Source organism: Mesoplodon mirus, assembly GCF_964341445.2.
Source record: "Mesoplodon mirus genome assembly, chromosome: 12".
Classification (NCBI taxonomy): Eukaryota; Metazoa; Chordata; class Mammalia; order Artiodactyla; family Ziphiidae; genus Mesoplodon; species Mesoplodon mirus.
This window is the reverse complement of record NC_138988.1, coordinates 38,125,856-38,146,015: the sequence shown is the minus strand read 5'-3', so window position 1 is coordinate 38,146,015 and position 20,160 is coordinate 38,125,856. Positions and strand designations below refer to the sequence as shown.

Here is a 20,160-nt window from a genome sequence, read left to right as displayed (position 1 = left end):
CAGGTGTCTATTTAGGCACCAGTCTGCGCACCTTCAGAAAGGGCCAGTGAAGGAGGGAGCACCCTGTCCACTGCCCACTGGGGTGATTAATCCTGGGAAACAACCATTTGTACGTCTCTGTGGGATTCTGATCCACAGGTGGGACTTCCATGCATGGGTACAATTTGTACATCATACGTAGGACTCTAACCCACAGGTAGGATTTGCACTCACAGGTTTTCATAGAAATCTGCCTTGGCCCATTCCTGATGGGACTTCTCTTGGCGGCAGGAAAATAAAGGTGAGAATATTGTGATGATTGGACTTGCGAAAACTACAGGATATGAGGGTTGAACCTCTGTCACCTCAGAAGTCTCCTGTCTGGGAGAGCCTGCTGGACCAAGACCTGCACTGCTTGAGGCGAGCCTCTCCCACCAGTTTGTCATCCATCAAGGTGAGTCGTTGTTGGCCAGAGGGAGCAGGTCCCACAAGCTGAGAGGAGTGGTGCTGTGGCTGCCCGATGTCCACTCTCTTGGAACAAGAGGACAGGGAAGTAGAGAGCTATCAGGAGAGGGAAAGGGAAAACCATGAGGGAAAAAGGACAAAGGGGAGGGGAAAGCGTTGCCTGAATGATGGTAATGAGACTCTCGGGGGCCAGGAAGGCAGACTTACCAAACATGGTTATGCTGAAAGAGATTCAGGCGGCAGCTTGTCACCTACGGGGAAACTGCGTTTGTTGGTTCCAAAGGTGCCTGGATTCTCTCCCAGGGAGGGGGCAAATGGCCCCATAGGTGTCCGGTGGAGTACGTTACTGACCCAGATTCTTGGACTCTTCAGTGAACAGAAACTGATGAGAGGCCAGACGAGAAATTCAGGCAAGGCTTTATTGGGACTCATGCTGCAGCACAAGGGAGCAAAAACAAAGAACAGGTTGCCTTGCTTGCTCCCTGAAGCGGGGCTGGGGGGTGAGTTGGTCCTTTAAATGGGGTGAGGGTAGGGTCAGATCCATGGTTCAGGCGGTAGGGGTGGCTTGGGTGGTCTGCCCACCCTCTTGGTGGTGTCGTGGGCAGGAATCGTGAGTAGTGCACTCCTTTTGCTCCCAACACTTCAGAAGTGGCAGTTGGGTTTTTGGTCATTTTGTATATTGTTCATAATTTGCCCCATTTGCAGGTGCATAGTTATTTTTAGTCCCTTATGATTTCTTTGTATTCTATTGCTCCAGGAGATGTTTGTCCAGGTGTAAGCACTGTAGCAAAGGGTGCCAGGTCCCACCCAGTCTCACTAGTTCTTGCTGTGTGGCCTTGGACACCTTCCTGGAAGTCTCAAAACCTATTTATTTTAAGGATGCTGTGGTGAGGATTAAAGGTGGTTTCCACGTGACTGAGTGGATTCTGTAGGGCCTTTGGGGATACTGACATGCATAGTACAGTTCACCCTTGACCACCACCAGCTTGAGCTGTACAGGGTCCACTTACATGTGAGTTTTTTCAGTAAATAGCGCTACAGTGGATCCCGTCTGCTGGATCTGAAGATGCGGAGCCATGGTTCCAGAGCGTGGGTGAGCTGTAAAGTTATATGTGCATTTTCCATTGCACAGAGGGTTGGGATCCCTAACCCCTAGTTATTCAAGGGTCAACTGTATAATCTGGATGATATAACTTCTCGGCTAAATGCTATGAAAAAAATAAAATTGGGTGACGTAGAAAAGAATGTGAGCAGAAGGCCTCACTGAGGGGGTGACATTTGAGCTAAATGAAAAGGAGCCAGCCATGGGAACATCTAGGGAAGAACATTCCAGGTGGGAACAGCCAGTGCAAAGGCCCTGAGGTGGGAACAAGCTTGAGTTTGAGGAATATCAAGAAGGATACAGCAGATTGATGGATTTCAGATGTTTAAGAAGTAGAGCCTACTGTCTTGCTTTGTCCCATTTGGGAAGGAGGGGCACAGGGGTCCAACAGCAGAGGGTGGGTCCTAAGCTGGACCAGTCCCTCTTTTTAAGGGCAGGTGGTGCCATGCATCCTCACATGAACTTGTGTGACCTGTATTCCCTTATGGAGCGAGGGAGGATCAAAACTTTCTTTGCATTGGGCTAAGTGCTTCACACATGTGCTTATAGTTCCATTCTCATGTGCACTGTGCCAGCCAGGTAGGAACCATTGTTATTCCTGCTTTACAGGTGAGAAAACTGAGGTCTGAAAGGGAGCATTCCTTTACCCGAAGTTGTAAACTTAGTAATAGAAGTATCAACCTTCAACCTATGTTCCTCCACTGACCAGCATGGGTACCTGCAGGTATTGGGGGTGTCTCTGTCCCCTTTGGGGGCTCTCAGAGCCCTCAGGGCACTGGGCTCTAGTTGTCCATCACTCCTAATTCGTGATGCCAGCAGATCAGTGGTGGGTGCTTGTCCCACATTTGCTGTGGGTAGGGGTCTTCAGGGGGTGGAGGGGTGGAGATGCACAGGGCTCCCTTGCATGGGCTTGCCACGTGGGACATCACTGGAGGTGAGCCTGAGGAGGCTTGTCTGGATGAAGACACCGAGGCCCTGCAGACATGAGTAGCAGTGTTCCCAGGGTACATGCACTGCTGGAGGTGTGCTCTTGCCTGGGCTCCATCACCAGATAGATCGTCTAGGCTGGTCCTTGTGGGTCACTCTGCTTCCCGTGGCTGGGAGGTGCCCCCTCTAAATATAGCCCAGTGTGCTGAGCTCACGCCTATTTTCAGCCCAGGTTGGGAGGCAGCCAGGCCTTCCCCAGGCTCAGAGGAGCCACTGCTGCCTCTATCTGGTCCTGGTACTAGGCACTCTCAGCGACCCCCTGCCTGCCCAACACCCACCATGCCGGAGGAGGCCCAAGAAGGTAGGAAATGACTGTGAGGGAGGGTAAGGCCCCAATGCTGTGACCCTGTGGACCATGGAGAAACCTGGCCCCTTTCCTACTGACCTCACTTCCTTGACTAGTCATCAGTCACCGTGTCCTAGTTCAAGTAAAGGGACTGGCCCCCTATGCGTGAAGGAAGGGCCTACCATTCCCCTAACGTCTCCTCACCTCATACCTGTACCCCCTGCTGAGGACAGCAGGGAGGGGTTGGGGGCAGGGGAGGGTCAACTACAGGCTGTGACCAAGTGGGTGTGGGCTGGGTAGGCTGGCCCGTTAAGCTCTTCCTTCAGGGAGGGCACTGGGATTGGGGGCAGGCAGTGGTTTTGCAAAGCATTTGGGCACACGACCCAGGGACTGGGAGTGGATAGGCTTCTGGCCTCCAGTGTGGGCCTGTGTGGCCCCAACTGGCTAAAGGTTGGGGTCCCTTGGACTGGCTGGACTGACTTCTAGTTGAAGACTTTGGTGGCCACTTTCCTAATTGACTGACTGCATGCAAGATGTATGGAGGCTCAGAGGGGCCAGAGCAGGGACCTGGGAAGCTTCAGGTACAGTGCTGGCCAGGATGCAGGACCAGCTGCACCAAGGCTCCGGCTTGGCCCAACTAGTCAACTCCCCCCATCACATTTTCGACATTTTATACTGAATGGGAGGGGCCTGGCCCTGGGTGTGGGAGTGTTTGCTTCCTTTTGAGGTCTTTTTTGGAATGTTTATTTATTTATTTATTTTTGGCTGCGTTGGCTCTTCGTTGCTACACGTGGGCTTTCTCTAGTTGCGGCGCGTGGGGGCTACTCTTCGCTGCGGAGCGCGGGCTTCTCATTGCGGTGGCTTCTCTTGTTGTGGAGCATGGGCTCTAAGCGCCCGGGGTTCAGTAGTTGTGGCTCACAGGCTTTAGAGCGCAGGCTCAGTAGTTGTGGCACACGGGCTTAGCTGCTCCGCGGCATGTGAGATCTTCCTAGACAAGGGCTCGAACCCGTGTCCCCTGCATTGGCAAGCCTTAACCACTGAGCCACCAAGGAAGTCCCCTTTTGAGGTCTTAAGGATGACATTTACTATGTGTTCTTCCTGGTAACACAAAGAACCCAAGATCAATTTAAAAGTGTGGGAAAAACACAGCCAAGTGCACAGAATTTAATACGAACCCCAATCCACCACCACCCAGACATAACGACAGACAGCACTGGTTTTTGTTTTACACATTTTTGAGCATGTCAAAGGTCAGTTTCAAGCAAATCATGAAGGTTAAGGTACTATTCTGAAAGTGTTAGACCCAGAGAGCCCAATCACCCTTGCGTCTATCAGGAGGTATCCCGCCAATGCCCCTGAATTTGTCATCTAGCTTCCAGCTAGGCATCTGGAGAGCTTAAGGGGCCAAGATTTTTTTTTTTTAATTTGGCTGCATCGGGTCTTAGTTGCAGCATGCAGGATATAGTTCCCTGACCAGGGATCAAACCCGGGCCCCCTGCATTGGAAGCGCAGAGTCTTAGCCACTGGACCACCAGGGAAGTCCCAAAGGGGCCAAGATTTTAAGGGGGGTGGGGGGAAGCACCACCAGAAGAAAATATAATTTTTAGAAATCACAAAATAAATACTTCACTGGGTCCAAAAATAAGTAATTAAAATCACAAGAATGGTACACAGCCCCAGTGACTAAATGGGCAGAGGCTGTGAACTAGGAAGCCACACAGATATTGGTCAGGCTCCCCAAGCAAAGACCCCCAACAAAATTGGTCAAGAAAGGCCTTTTCGGGCTTCCCTGGTGGTGCAGTGGTTGGGAGTCCGCCTGCCGATGCAGGGGACACGGGTTTGTGCCCTGGTCCGGGAAGATCCCACATGGCGCAGAGTGGCTGGGCCTGTGAGCCATGGCCGCTGAGCCTGCACGTCCGGAGCCTGTGTTCCGCAGTGGGAGAGGCCACAGCAGTGAGAGGCCTGCGTGTCGCAAAAAAAAAAAAAAAGTACCAGAAGAAAGGCCTTTTCTCATCTCCCAACTTAGCAAATATGTATGTGCACACTTATGTATCTAAATTTTTTTTCTATGGAGATGCCTGTTGGTGGCGATATTGTACTCTTTTGGAGGCTGTGGACAACTATTCCAGAGGACGATGTGATGCTAGCTTAAAAGAAAAAGTCCCTGCTGTTTGACCTAGTAATTCTGCTTCTGGGAATCCATCCTTAATAACTATTGGGAAGTTGGGGGAAAGCCTTTATACTCAATGATGCGTGTCCTTTTCTAGGGGTTATTAATTTAGGAAGGGGATTGGAAACAACCTAAATGCCCAGGCAGCCTCAAAGAGATACCTGAGGGGAGACTTCAAAGGCAAGTGGAACAGTTCGCTAACAAAGGCGGGTCTCCTCTCATGATGTTGAGTGAGAACAGCAGGGCTCACAGCAGAATCCCACTTAGTATGAAAAAGGAGGCAGAGCTGAGGCCGGGAGCAGAAGGCAAAAAGCCGGCTAGAATAGGGCTGCTTCTGCTGGGGACCAGGAGAAGGCCCCAGGCACAGGGTCTGCAGGGAAAACTGACAGCAGAAGCAGGAATGAACTTCATGGGCTGTGGGTTGAGTTCTCTAAGGCTGATAAATTCTCTAGAAATGGGCAAGCAGAGAGGAATGCCTGAAAGTCCCTGAGGTGCTTGGAAGGAAACAAATGTTAAGTCAAGCAGCAACTTCTGCTACTGTGGGTGAAACAGGCGTACGCAGTTTTCACGTTGTCTTGCTTCCAAATCACGGGTCACTCCTGAGTTGGTTTTAGGGGATCAGGAGCCAAATGCCCCTTCTACCTCTTCTGAGCCCCTGCTGCCGCTCGACGCCATCTAGAAGGGAGGGCATGACCTGCTGGCTGAATCAGCCCCACGCTGCCCCTGCAGACACCGTGGCACCGACGAGCAGGGCACCACTGGCTCCTAATCATGTGCAGGAGGTTCGCCTACACCGGGTGGAGTCCATCAGCGATCTACACAGTGGAGGTGAAAGGGTACAGGGGAGTGGGACCCATGGACTGGGAGAAGGGAGGAAAGCAGGCGCACCTGCCGCCCTCCTGATCCCCCGTTTGCCCCGCAGGTTCACTATGGCCCTACCTGGCCAAGGAGGCGCAGCCATGGGATGAGCTGCTGGGCATCGTGCCTCCATCGATGTGCGCCCAGACCAGCTGCAGCCCTGTGCACAGCCGCGGCAGCTTCCTGCTGCTGCTTGCGCTGCTGGTGCTCACCTGCCTGGCGCTGGCTGTCCTGGCCGTCTACCTGAGTGGTAAGGAGGGCGCAGGAAGCCAGTGGAATGGAGAGACCGAGGCAGTGAAGGGCTGGGAGGGTCGGGTGTTGCAGGGTTGCATGTGGTCTGATAATCCCCCGTTACCGCCCACCTGTCTTAGTGCTGCAGAGCGAATCCCTACGCGTGCTGGCGCACACACTGCGAACGCAGGAGGAAGTGCTGCTCAAACTCCGGCTCGCCAGCCTCAGCCAGCTGCGGAGGCTCAACTCAAGCGAGGCCCGAGCACCCAGTTGAGATGCCACTTGGACCTGGGGCCTGGGGGTATATGTAGGGGGGAATAAAGTAGCCACTGGTAGCTTTCCCCTCTCCCACTACTGCTCCACACTACTTCTTTGGTGAGGTTTTCGTATAAGAGCCTGATCTGACCCTGCAGCTGCCTGCCTTTCTTGCCTTCTCAAGCTAGGCCTAGCCAAGCCTTCTGGTGCCAGGGCCCCACATGGTGTGGCCCAAGGTCAGAGGAAGCGACACCAGCCTCCTGGCTCCTCTTGGGGCCTGTCAGCACCCTCTGGCCTCCTCCAGATAGCAGGTTCAGAAGTCTAAAAATAGCTGCCCACCCTGGTCACCCAAACTCTACTGGGCCTCCCAGTGGGAGTCCAGCCTCAGCTCTCAAAAGACAGGCTGGGCTCTGAGTAGGGGGAGGAGGGCTCCTGGGGAGAGATTATTTTGGAGGGCAAAGGTGAGATGGAGATAGGGAGGCCCAGCTGGGTCCAAGCCTGGATTGGTGGATAGGGAGGGCAGGCAGAAACACCCAGAAGCCAGGGCCACAGAAGGTTGCACATTGTTTAATTATCTCTAAAATCTTTAAAACTCAGCATATAAATCCACTCCAGGTAGCCTCACCTCCCCACATGTTGTAGTGGCAGTTGTCCAGATACTATCACCTCCCCCCCAAGAAAGTGGGTCATCCCAGGGGAGCAAGGCCTGAGAAAGGGACAGCCCTCTTCTGCCTGCCCCACAGCCCTGAGACAGGGCTGGCGCAGGGGCAAAGCGCGAAGGTCCCAAGTGGCCTGGCCTCCAGCCACCCACCCCCATGTCTGTTTTTGGTTTTGTCATTAAAAAAATAAAGCGACAATGCCTGGCAGGGACCAGGTATTGCACTGTCTTCTGTTAAAAATACGGGCAAGGATGTAGACAGTCTCCTCTTCGGCTGGTCCTCACAGGATGTCTGCCCGCTTGTCCCGCACGCGGCTGCGCGCCTTGGTCCTGGCTTTGAAGGCAGCAGCGTTGTACAGGTGCTGAGGTGGGACAAAGAGTGAGGGTCTAGTGAGCTGGGAGGAGGCAGCCCAGGGCTTCTCCTCCAGCCCCTGCAGAGCTCCAGGCCACAAGGAATGGAGGGAAGACAAAGGGGCAAACCTTCTCAAAACGTGAGATTTTGCAGGCCTTCAGGGCAGTGGCATCCAGCACCAGCACAGGGCCCAGACCAAAGATGTCACGGAGTAGCTCGTTGTTCTGGGGGCAAAGAAGGCAGTGAGCTCAGGCCAGTCTGAAACAGCCAAGCGGGGTACCCCTTCCCTGTCTGCCTCCCCACCTGGAGGTGGTGGTGCATGCCGGAACCCAGCGCGTCCTTGAAGGCAGCGTAGACCCGGCGCCGAGCCCAGCTGTCCACATAGAGCACCTCAAGCCCGAAGCGGACTGTCTCCTCCTCACACTCGCCGCCCTGCAGGGTAGAGGGGCTGTGACTGGGCTTGGCAGCTATGCCTGGGGGTGCGCCCTCACTAGGACGCATCCCTTCTCACACGTACCTCGACAAAGTGCAGCACGGCCCGGAAGGTAGAGCGTTGGCGCCGGCGGTCAGCCTTGGCCCGATACTTGTTGCTGTCAGTGGCCAGAGTGCGCAGCGTGCCGCAGAGGGCCTCCATGTCCTTGTAAACAAAGTCCTCCTGCAGTGGGAGCGATGGAGGACATAGGAGCAGAAGCCTGAGCTCTGTTGGCTTTTAACACAGTGGGGTCACCCAAACCCTTCCTTTCACCAAGAAAGTCATTTTCTTCTCTGCCTGACCCTCCCCTGCAGCATCCCTTCTTGGCCCCTGCCTGTGCCAGACACCTCCGCTAAGGGGCCCCATCAGAGCACTTGGCCTCTGAGTCTGTGTTGGGGCTACTTCCCCTCCATAATGACCTAAGGCTACCTTGTTTTCTATGGCATCCCCTGCACCCAGCCTGAGATGGGCAGGTGGTGTCAGCAGGCACCCTCCCCTGCACCACCCCCACCCCCGCCATCTCTCACACCTCAAGGTCCCGGGTGAGCTCAAAAAGCAATGCGATGGTCTCACCGGCAGCCATCCGCAGGTTCACACTTTCACTGGACAAGAGCTGGGGCAGCCAGGGCAGCTGCCTGGGGAAGGAGCAGGCTGAGCCATGTGTGTGGGCTGGAGGGCCTCTTCACCCTTCCCCTCCCACTCCCAGTGGGCAGTCACCCCTACCTGTCCAGGATGCGGCTGATATGGGTGCTGGGGCAGATGGTGACTAGCAAGGCCCAGGCCTGCAGGGCAGCACAGAGCAAGCCCTGCAGGCTGACAGGGACCACAGGGGCTGTGGAGCCACCCACACCACAGGACCGGCTGAAAATGCCTTCCAAGCAGGTGAGGCAGGAGACCAGGTCCTAGGGGCACAAGGAGGCAGGGGAGTGGCTCAGGGGCAGAGCTAGGGCCTACGTGCTCTACTGCCTGTACCTGAAGGCCACTTACCTGTACATCGGCGGCAGCCACGTAGCAGCCCAGGCCAAGAGCAGAAGCGCACTGCTGGGAGGAGGGCAAAGCCAGGCTGTGGTCAGAGGGTGAGCCTGGGTTCCCAGCCACGGGGCTCACCCTTGGAGCAGGGGAGCCTGGAGGCAGGTGGAACCCATGTCTCTGCTTAGGGATTAGGTGAAGGAAGGCTGTTACAGGGCAAGGAACACTCACGTGGAGCCGGGCAGCCGGGCTAGCTGTGCTGTCACTGAGCACAGAGACCAGCAGGGGCTGCAGGCTGTGGAATAACTCCTCACCCTTGGGTCCAGGGCCCAGCTGAATGCACAGCAGGCCTAGCACAGCAGCGGCAAGGGCCTGTTCCTCGCCCTTCCCTGCAGGGATGCCTTCCAGTCAGTCAATGCAGCAAGGGTCAGTACCCAGCCAGTTCAGGCCCCCCGTGCGCCCCCAGGCCCAACCTTTCTTGAGGCACTTTTCCAAGGCATCAGCCAGTGTGAGGCGGCGCTCCAGCAAGAAGTCGGGGAGTAAGTGTGCTGCTAGGGCCAGACGCAGGCTCTCAAGAGCACCCTGCCGGGTCTTGGCACTGGGGGAGGAAGAAAGGGGTTTTGTGGGCCAATCCTACCTGGGTCACATTTGGCATGGGCTAAGCAGGGACACGGGAAGGGATTGGTTGGAAGTCAGGGGTACCTCTTGTCTGTGAGGCAGTCCACATATTCCTTCAACTTCTCCTCAAGGTCTTCCTGCTGACCCTGCTCATCCACGGCATCCCCCCCTGCAAGGCCAGCTCGTCATCCCCGCTTCGTGCCCCAGCCCCCGGAGCCCCACTGAGTCCCTGCCATATTCCCACCCACTCTCACCAAAGCTTTCCTCTGCTGCGGTGCTAAGAAGGCTGGGACATTCACTGGTGGTGCTGCGGGCCTCACTGGCTGCCTCATCCTCACTGGAACCTGAGTCAGCTTGGGTGCTGCTCCGGGCACCTAGGAGGGTGGAATGGGGCACATGGTCTGCCTTCATTGATGAGTGATGGCTGGGGTTACCTCACCCGGCCTCATGACCCCACAAGACAGAATGCTGCCCTTCTCAAGGCTGAAGTGGGAGGCACAGAGGCTGATGCCGGGGACTCTGAGCCAGGAAGCAAGAGAAAGGGAAAGAAGTCTATCTGCCGGGGAGAGTCACACGCCAGGCCCAACCACCTGACAGGCTTGGTGAGCAGATCCTCCCTGAGACTAGAGCTTGCTTTAAGAAGGAGACTTAGAGGTGGGCAGAGGCGGAAGGGGCTGCACAGGCCCTACCTAGGCCTGTGGCTCAGCCTGCAGTGGGGCATATCCAGGCGCATCCTGGGGGAGTTCAACCACCAGCCCAGATTACTCCCCAAAATGGCCAGGGAAAGGGTCAGGGAAGTCTGACAGAACCGGGGTTCAAATCCCAGCTCTACATCTTAACAGGGGCGTAACCAGCTCAGGTGCCTACTCTTCAAAGCCTCAGTTTCTCCGTTGTAAAAGAGATGAGAAACACCTCTTCTGGGCAAGGTTAAGTGAAGACAATGACTGGACAAGTGACTAGTTATGGCTCTTCGGTGGGCCAACAAGCTCATCAGGTCACCCATCAGCACTGGGGGCAGAGGCCCAGCTCCTAGTGGATGTAGGTGAATGCCCCAGGCCTCAAGCATACTGTCTCCTGAGCCCCCCTTGGTCCACTCCAGGCCTTCAGCCCTGGGTGGATGGACACACAGGCTCCTCCTGACCCTGGGAAGTGCAGAAAGCTGAGTGGCCCCTGACTTCATGAGCCCTTGAAAAAGGTGAACACAGCAGACTGTGAGGGTCAGCAGAGCTGGAACACTTATGTGTAAGGGCAGCTGCTGCAGCAGGAGCCCCAGACAGGTTCTGGTCACCAGGCTGGCCCTACTTCCAGGAACTACGTACATACTCCCTGTGCCTGCCGGACAAAGTCCAGCACACACTGCTCAGTCCTCTCTCACTGCCCTAGCTGACCAAAGCAGCCCAGCCTTCCCTCATTTGTTTCACCATGCCATGGTCCCTCCAGATATCAGGCCCTCACCCAGCGTGTTGCCTCTAAATGGTGCTCTCCTCTTGACCTTCTCAAGACTCACCCAGAAGCCCCTCCCTTGAGGCTTCCTTGGTTCCTGTCTGGGACTGACACCACTCCGTGAACTCGTCCCCCAGCACTAGGCCTTCTGGAGTATTGCTGCTTTCTTCAGTGTCCCCTTGTAACCAAGCAGGACCCTATGGGGTCTTACTGGGACAGACCCCTCCACCATATCCTCTGTTGTAGCTCATCTCTGAAGTTCCTAGATAATAGTATCAGATGCACATTTCCTGAGTTGTTTTAAAGGTGCTAAAACCACCACCAAATGGAAGAAGTTAACTACGTGATGACCGTGAGCACGTAGCCCCCAGACCTACTGGAGCCTAAGGATTGATAACGTTAACACCATGACACTGCCCTGTTACCTCACCATCAACCAATCAGAGAATTGTGCACGAGCTGATCACATTCGCTGGGACCCCTCTCCCTCACCTCGCCCTTAAAAACGCTTTACAGGGACGTCCCTGGTGGCGCAGTGGTTAAGAATCCACCTGCCAATGCAGGGGACACGGGTCTGAGCCCTGGTCAGGGAAGATCCCACATGCCACAGAGCGCCTAATCCCGTGCGCCACAACTACTGAAGGCCACGTGCCCTAGAGCCCGTGCTCTGCAATATGAGAAGCCACCACAATGAGAAGCCCCCGCTCGCCGCAACTAGAGAAAGCCAGCGTGCAGTAACGAAGACCCAATGCAGCCAAAAAAAAAAAAGTGCTTTATAGAAACCCTTTGGGGTGTTCAGGGTTTTTGAGCACCAGCCACGGCTTCTCCTTTTATTCGCACCTTACAGTAAACATTACACTTTCCTTCACCACAACCCGGTGTCAATGATAGGGACAGAGTAAAAGGACAAAGCAAGTAATTAAATAGTTAATCCCAGTAAGGGATTATAAGTAAAGAAAAAAGTATGGGAGACCCTGTAAGTTAATGATCACTCAAGAAAGCAGGTTTGCTTAACCACAAACCCATGCAACAGAAACATGAGACATGCCACAAAACAACACAACAATGGTGGAATGTGACCCACATCCTGCCCAGTGAGCTCCATAAATTAATGATTCCCAGGACACACTCCTCTGCATGCACTAAAAACAAAAATATAAGGAAAGGCTGACATTATACTAAAACTTGAATTATCATTTTATTATACATTACTGCCTTTTTGCTCATTTCCATTGCACCATGACAGTCCTGCTTTGACCATGTAATGACAAGAAAACTCCCCACGTGGAGGAGGAGCTGATGATGGAAGCTTGATGTCTACTCAAGGATGAGGAAGCAGGTGGTCTTCTCCCCCTCCCCACTCTCCCTTTGATTATAAAACTGTAGCCCACTAACTTGTACCCGATTAATTTGGCTATATTTGGTAAAAATGGTTAAAGAAAAAAATTTTTTTTTCACACCTACAAAAAATTATGTTTTAATAAATATTAAATTTTAGTTTTGCTAATTGAGGTCAGTACCTACTGTCTAAAACTCACTTTTCAAGACAGGATTAAGATGGCAGAGGAGTAGGATGGCGAGCTCACTCTCTCCTACAAGGACATTAAAAATACACCTACCAGTGGAATGATTCACACATACCTACTGAATGCCGGAGGAACACCTCAGACTTCCGAAAGGGCAAGAAAACCTCCACATAACCGGGAAGGTCAAAAGGAAAAAGAAAGGGAATTCCCTTGCGGTCCAGTGGTTAGGACTCCACGTTTCCTCTGCGGGGGTCATGGGTTCCACCCCTGGTCAAAGAACTAAGATTACGAAGCAGTGAGACTCGGCTTAAAAAAAAAAAAAAGAAAGGCGGGGTGGGGTGGGGAAGGAATCTAGACACTAGGAATCTAGTGCCCCAGGGAAGGAGCAGTGAAGGTAAACATATTCCAGCACCCTGGGAAGCCTGATCACTGACAGGGACCTTAGCCTAGACAAAGGGGAAGGTCCAGACCCTATGAGGACAGTGCAGCAATGTGTTTGCAATGGCAAAAGGAGAGTAATCTGCACATAAGGTAGTCACCTCCACCCTGTGCACCACCCTGTGCACCAGAGCCTGAGACGCTCCTCTGTTGGTGGGGGCGGGGTGCTGAATATCAGGCTCCAGAGGTCAGACCAGGGTTGGCTGTGTGGAGACAGCTTGAAGAGGCTGGACTGTGGCAAATGAGGGTGTACTCCTAAGAAGCCTAGGCCCGGACTTCCCTGGTGGCGCAGTGGTTAAGAATCCTCCTGCCAATGCAGGGGACACGGGTTTGAGCCCTGGTCTAGGAAGATCCCACATGCCGCGAAGCAACTAAGCCCATGCACTACAACTACTGAGCCCGCGTGCCACTGAAGCCCACGCACTTAGTGCCTGTGCTCTGCAACAAGAGAAGCCACCGCAATGAAAAGCCTGCGCACCACAACAAAGAGTAGCTCCCGCTCTCTGCAACTAGAGAAAGCCCGTGCATAGCAACGAAGACCCAATGTAGCCAAAAAAAAGGGCAGCAGCAGCCTAGGTCCGCCAGAGAGAGAAGGCACAATTACTTGGGGGGTGGGTATGGGAAAAGGGGTGGGAAAAATTAGGGGGCTGGGATTAACATTTACACAATATATATAAAATGGATAATCAACAAGAACCTGCTGTAGAGCACAGGGAACTCTACTCAGACCCTATATCTGAAAAAAGGAACTTTCCTGGTGGTTCAGAAGTTAAGACTCCACGCTCCAAACACAGGAGGTCTGGGGTTCGATCCCTAGTCAGGGAACTAGATCCTGCATGCCACAACTAAGACCCAGTGCAGCCAAATAAATAAATATTAAAAAAAAAAAGAATCTGAAAAAGAGCAGATATATGTAAATGTGCAACAGAATGACATTGCTGTATACCTAAAACAAACACAATATGGTAAATCAACTATATGCTAAAATAAAAGAAAAATTCAACTAAGAAAGAGAAGGAAAGAAAAAGAAAAGGAAAGAAGGAAGGAAGAAAGAAAGAAAGAAATCCCTACTCTATTCTCCTCAGGCCTCAGGGACCTAGGCTGGAGTCACATCCATGGAGCTTAAGCAGGTTGGGTCCAAAGGCAGGACTGTTGTGGGCCTGAGCGAGCCGGGGAGGATGTGCCAGCAGATGAGCCCTCTTGGACCTGGAGTGCCTGGTCCCTTCTGGATGAGACAAAATCTCCAGATCAAGGCAGACCCTCCTACAGCTAAACCAAACATAGTGCACCCAAAGGATGGTGGACCCTCTAGGCTAGAAGAGCTTTGAAAAGTCACCTGGGGGCTTCCCTGGTGGCACAGCAGTTGAGAATCCACCTGCCAGTGCAGGGGACACGGGTTCGATCCCTGGTCTGGGAAGATCCCACATGCTGCGGAGCAACTAAGCCCGTGCTCCACAACTACTGAGCCGGCGTGCCGCAACTACTGAAGCCCGTGCGCCCAGAGCCTGTGCTCCACCACGAGAGAAGCCACCGCAATGAGAAGCCCACGCACTGCAACGAAGAACAGCCCCCGCTCGCCGCAAGTAGAGAAAGCCTGCGCGCAGCAACGAAGACCCCAGCACGGCCAAAAAACAAATAAATAAGATTAAAATTTTTTTAAAAAGTCACCTGGGCTGCACGTCTCCTGGTGGTGGAGTTCCCACCTCCATCCTCCTTCCATAGAGTCCCCCACCAAAGTACACTCAATACTGTCAGCATCGTGGTTTTACAGGGGTTGCGATTTGTCTGGAGGGTGAAGGGTAAGAGGGAAGAAGTGAGGAGACACAAGCCCTTGGGTGTTTCTTCTGGCACATTCTACTCTCAGTTACAACCCAGGAACAGGACTTTCTTTAACTAAGGCTCTGGTTGCCCTAAGACCCAAAGTTGGGCATGCATAACCCTGCCACCATGTGGCAGTTAAGAGTAACAACAACTCTAAAAACAGTGCTTCTGGATACTTAATATTCACAAGGCCTGTGGGGCCGTAAATAAATGATACCTGCCCTGGAGAAATGTCTGGGAGTAAGTAATCAAAACAGAATTCAAAACAGATCCAATTTTAAGAGGTACATTTTACTCTCACTGTTTCAAAAAAAAAAAGCAACCAAAAACATACTCAGCATCGCTAATTATTAGAGAAATGCAAATCAAAACTAAAAGGAGGTATCACCTCACACCAGTCAGAATGGCCATCCTCAAAAAGTCTACAAACAGTAAATGCTGAACAGGGCGTGAAGAAAAGGGAACCCTCCTACACTGTTGGGGGGAATGTAAAAGGGCACAGCCAGTATGGAGAGCAGCAGTGAAGTTCCTCAAAAAAACGAAAAATGAGCAATCATATGATCCAGCAATCCCACTTCTGGGAGAATACCAAGAAAACACCATAGTTCCAAATGGCTCATGCACCCCTACGTGCACTGCAACAGTATATACAATAACCAAGGCAAGGAAGCAACCAAAATGTCCATCGATAAATGAATGGATAAAGAAGATGTGGTACATATATACAATGTAATATTGGCCACAAAAAAGGACAAAATAATTCTATTTGCAGCAACAAGAAGGACCTAGAGATGATCACAGTAAGTCAAAGAACCAAAAACATCTTATGATATCACTTATGTGTGGAATCTAAAAACTGATACAAATGAACTAATTTACAAAACAGACTCATAGATTTAGAAAAGAAACTTATGGGTAATTCCCCATGGGTCCAGTGATTAGGGCTCTGAGCTTTCACTGCCAAGGTCCGGGTTCTATCCGTGGTCACGGAACTAAGATCCCAGAAGCCGCACGGCATGGCCAAAAAAAAACAAGAAAAGAAAAAGAAAGAAATTCATGGTTACCAAAGGGGATAGAGGGCAAGGAGGGATAAATCTGTAGGTTGGGATTAACATATACACACGAATGTATATAAAACAGACAATCGACAAGGACCTACTGTAGAGCACAGGGAACTCTACTCAACACTCTCTCATAACCTTTATAGGAAAAGAACTCGAAAAAGAATATATATATAACATTCTCTTTTTTGTACATGTGAAACTAACAAACACTGTAAATCAACTATACTCCAATAAAAATATAAAGAAAAAAATCAATAACAGGAAAAACATTGTAAAAAACACAAACATGTGGAGGTTAAACAATATTTTACTAAACAACCAGTGGATCACTGAAGAAATCAAAGAGGAATTCAAAAAATACCTAGAGATTTCTGACAACAATGCTATGAGATTGGAAATCAATTACAAGAAAAAAACTGTAAAAAACACAAATACATGGAGGCTAAACAGTGCGCTACTAAATAACCAAGAGATCACTGACGAAATCAAAGAAGAATAAAAAAATACAGAAACAAATGATAATGAAAACAGGACGACCCAAACCCTATGGGACACATTAAAAGCAGTTCTAGGAGGGAAGTTTACAACAATTCAATCTCACCTCAAGAAATAAGAAAAATCTCAAACAATCTAACACTACACTTAAAACAGCTAGAGAAAGAAGAACAAAGAAAACCCAAAGTCAGTATAAGGAAAGAAATCATAAAGATCAGGGCAGAAATAAATGAAATAGAAACGAAGAAAACAATAGCAAAGATCAATAAAACTAAAAGCTGGTTCTTTGAGAAGATAAACAAAATTGATAAACCTTTAGCCAGACTCACCAAGAAAAAAAGGGAGAGGACGCAAATCAATAAAATTAGAAATGAAAAGGGAGAAATCACAACTGACACCACAGAAATACAAAGAATTACAAGAGACACTACAAACAACTATATGCCAATAAAATGGACAACCATGAAGAAAGGGACAAATTCTTGTAAAGAATTTGGGACAACCATGAAGAAAGGGACAAATTCTTGTAAAGACCGAACCAGGAAGAGTTAGAAAACATAAACACACTTATCACAAGTAATGAAATTGAAACCGTAATTTAAAATCTTCCAATAAACAAAAATCCAGGACCAGGTGGCTTCACAGGTGAAGTCTATCAAACATTTAGAGAAGAGATAACACCCATCCTTCTCAAACTCTTCCAAAAAATTGCGGAGGAAGGAACACTCCCAAATTCATTCTATGAGGCCACTGTCACCCTGATACCAAAACCAGACAAAGATACTACAAAAAAAGAAAATTACAGACCAATATCATTGATGAATATAGATGCAAAAATCCTCAACAAAGGGGCTTCCCTGGTGGCACAGTGGTTGAGAGCCCGCCTGCTGATGCAGGGGATACGGGTTTGTGCCCTGATCCGGGAGGATCCCACATGCCGCGGAGCGGCTGGGCCTGTGGGCCATGGCCGCTGAGCCTGTGCGTCCGGAGCCTGTGCTCCGCAACGGGAGAGGCCACAACAGTAAGAGGCCCGCGTACCGCAAAAAAAAAAAAAAAAAAAAAAATCCTAGCAAACAGAATCCAACAACACACTAAAAGGATCATACACCATGATCAAGTGGGATTTATCCCAGGGATGCAAGGATTCTTCAATATACACAAATCAATCAATGTGATACACCATATTAACAAATTGAAGAATAAAAACCATATGATCATCTCAATAGGTCCAGAAAAAGCTTTTGACAAAATTCAACATCGGTTTATGATAAAAACTCTCCAGAAAGTGGGCACAGAGGGAACCTACCTCAACATAATAAAGGCCATATACAACAAACCCACAGCAAACATCATTCTCAATGGTGAAAAACTGAAAGCATTTCCTCTAAGATCAGGAACAAGACAAGGATGTCCACTCTCACCACTATTATTCAACATAGTTTTGGAAGTCCTAGCCACGGCAATCAGAGAAGAAAAAGAAATAAAAGCAATACAAATTGGAAAAGAAGAAGTAAAACTGTCACTGATTGCAGGTGACATGATACTGTAGAGAATCCTAAAGATGCCACCAGAAAACTACTAGAGCTAATCAATGAATTTGGTAAAGTTGCAGGATACAAAATTAATGCACAGAAATCTCTTGCATTCCTATACATTAACAACGAAAAATCAGAAAGGGAAATAAAGGAAACAATCCCACTTACCACTGCAACAAAAAGAATAAAATACCTAGGAATAGGACTTCCCTGGTGGCGCAGTGGTTAAGAATCCTTCTGCCAATGCAGGGGAAACAAACGGGCTCGAGCCCTGGTCCGGGAAGATCCCACATGCCGCAGAGCAACTAAGCCCATGCGCCACAACTACTGAGCCTGCGCACCTAGAGCCCGCACTCCACAATGAGAAGCCTGTGCACCACAACAAAGAGTAGCCCCCGCTCAAGACAACTAGACAAAGCCCGCATGCAGCGACAAAGACCCCAAACAGCCAAAAATAAAAATAAATACATTTATTTTAAAAAAAAACCTAGGAATAAACCTGCCTAAGGAGACAAAAGACCTGTACTCAGAAAACTATAAAACACTGATGAAAAAAATCAAAGATGACATAAACAGATGAAGAAATATACCATGTTCCTGGACTAGAAGAATCAATATTGTGAAAATGACTATACTACCCAAAGCAATTCACAGATTCAATGCGATCCCTATCAAACTACCAATGGCATTCTTCACAGAATTAGAACAAAAAATTTTACAATTCGTATGGAAATACAAAAGACCCCGAACAGGGGCTTCCCTGGTGGCGCAGTGGTTGAGAGTCTGCCTGCTAATGCAGGGGACACGGGTTCGAGCCCTGGTCTGGGAGGATCCCACATGCCGCGGGGCAACTAGGCCCATGAGCCACAACTACTGAGCCTGCACGTCTGGAGCCTGTGCTCTGCAACAAGAGAGGCCGCGATGGTGAGAAGGCCCGTGCACTACGATGAACAGTGGCCCCCGCTTGCCACAACTAGAGAAAGCCCTCGCACAGAAACGAAGACCCAACCCAGCAAAAATAAATAAATAAATAAATAAAATTAGGAAAAAAAAAAGACCCCGAACAGCCAAAGCAATCTTTTTTTTTTTTTTTGCGGTACGCGGGTCTCTTACTGTTGTGGCCTCTCCCATTGCGGAGCACAGGCTCCAGACACGCAGGCTCAGCGGCCATGGCCCACTGGCCCAGCCACTCTGCGGCATGTGGGATCTTCCCGGAACAGGGCATGAACCCGCGACCCCTGCATCGGCAGGCGGACTCTCAACCACTGCACCACCAGGGAAGCCCTGCCAAAGCAATCTTGATAAAGAAAAACAGAGTTGGAGAAATCAGGCTCCACAACTTCAAACTATATCACAAAGCTACAGTAATCAAGACAGTATGGTACTGGCACAAAAACAGAAATATAGATTAATGGTACAGGATAGAATGCCCAGAGATAAACCCATGCACATATGGTCACTTAATTTACGACAAAGGAGGCAAGAACATACAATGGAGAAAAGACAGCCTCTTCAATAAGTGGTGCTGGGAAAACTGGACAGCTACATGTAAAAGAATGCAATTAGAACACTCCCTAACACCATACACAAAAATAAACTCTAAATGGATTAAAGACCTAAATGTAAGACCGGACACTATAAAACTCTTAGAGGAAAACATAGGAAAAACACTCTTTGACATAAACCACAGCAAGATCTTTTCTGACCCACCTCCTAGAGTAATGGAAATAAAAACAAAAATAAACAAATGGGACTTAATTAAACTTAAAAGCTTTTGCACAGCAAAGGAACCATAAACAAGACAAAAAGACAACCCTCAGAATGGAGAAAATATTTGCAAATGAAACAAAAGACAAAGGATTAATCTTCAAAATATACAAACAGCTCATGCAGACCAACATCTAAAAAACAAACAATCTAATTAAAACATGGGCAAAGGACCTAAACAGACATTTCACCAAGGAAGACATACAGATGGTCAAGAGGCACATGAAAAGAAGCTCAACATAAGTCAGAAAGAGAAAAATACTGTATGCTAACACATATATATGGAATTTAGGGAAAAAAAATGTCATGAAGAACATAGGGGTAAGACAGGAATAAAGACACAGACCTACTAGAGAATGGACTTGAGGATATGGGGAGGGGGAAGGGTAAGCTGTGACAAAGTGAAAGAGCGGCATGGACATATATACACTACCAAACGTGAGGTAGATAGCTAGCGGGAAGCAGCCGCATAGCACAGGGAGATCAGCTCGATACTTTGTGACTGCCTGGAGGGGTGGGATAGGGAGGGTGGGAGGGAGACGCAAAAGGGAGGGGATATGGAAATATATGTATATGTATAACTGATTAAATTTGTTATAAAGCAAAAAAATAAAAAAATTAAAAATAAATTAAAAAAAAAAAAAAAAAAAAGAAGCTCAACATCACTAA

The 20,160-nt window shown here is 49.9% G+C and overlaps 2 protein-coding genes across 3 annotated transcripts in view; one reads left to right on the top strand and one right to left on the bottom strand.

The window, feature by feature from the left end:
* Positions 1–5,618: 5,618 nt before the first annotated feature.
* Positions 5,619–6,749, top strand: LSMEM2 (leucine rich single-pass membrane protein 2; the record flags this gene model as incomplete). Its single annotated transcript, XM_082637531.1, has 3 exons — positions 5,619–5,817; positions 5,912–6,097; positions 6,219–6,749. 3 exons carry the CDS (start codon positions 5,619–5,621, stop codon positions 6,350–6,352), a joined length of 519 nt encoding a protein of 172 aa, XP_082493657.1. The 3' UTR covers positions 6,353–6,749.
* Positions 6,750–6,880: 131 nt separating this feature from the next.
* Positions 6,881–20,160, bottom strand: part of IFRD2 (interferon related developmental regulator 2) — a 37,323-nt gene continuing 24,043 nt past the window's right edge. The window contains exons 2-12 of one of the 2 annotated variants that reach the window (XM_082637530.1): positions 9,657–9,776; positions 9,487–9,571; positions 9,258–9,382; positions 9,016–9,173; positions 8,803–8,853; positions 8,539–8,717; positions 8,345–8,450; positions 7,861–7,998; positions 7,647–7,775; positions 7,472–7,567; positions 6,881–7,353 (exon numbers count right to left, since the gene is read on the bottom strand). In XM_082637530.1, coding sequence (XP_082493656.1) covers positions 7,273–7,353; positions 7,472–7,567; positions 7,647–7,775; positions 7,861–7,998; positions 8,345–8,450; positions 8,539–8,717; positions 8,803–8,853; positions 9,016–9,173; positions 9,258–9,382; positions 9,487–9,571; positions 9,657–9,776 — 1,268 coding nt within the window. In that variant the 3' untranslated portion in view covers positions 6,881–7,272. Of the gene's footprint in view, positions 7,354–7,471; positions 7,568–7,646; positions 7,776–7,860; positions 7,999–8,344; positions 8,451–8,538; positions 8,718–8,802; positions 8,857–9,015; positions 9,174–9,257; positions 9,383–9,486; positions 9,572–9,656; positions 9,777–20,160 lie in introns of both variants that reach the window. The other variant, XM_082637529.1, reaches the window with a different exon arrangement.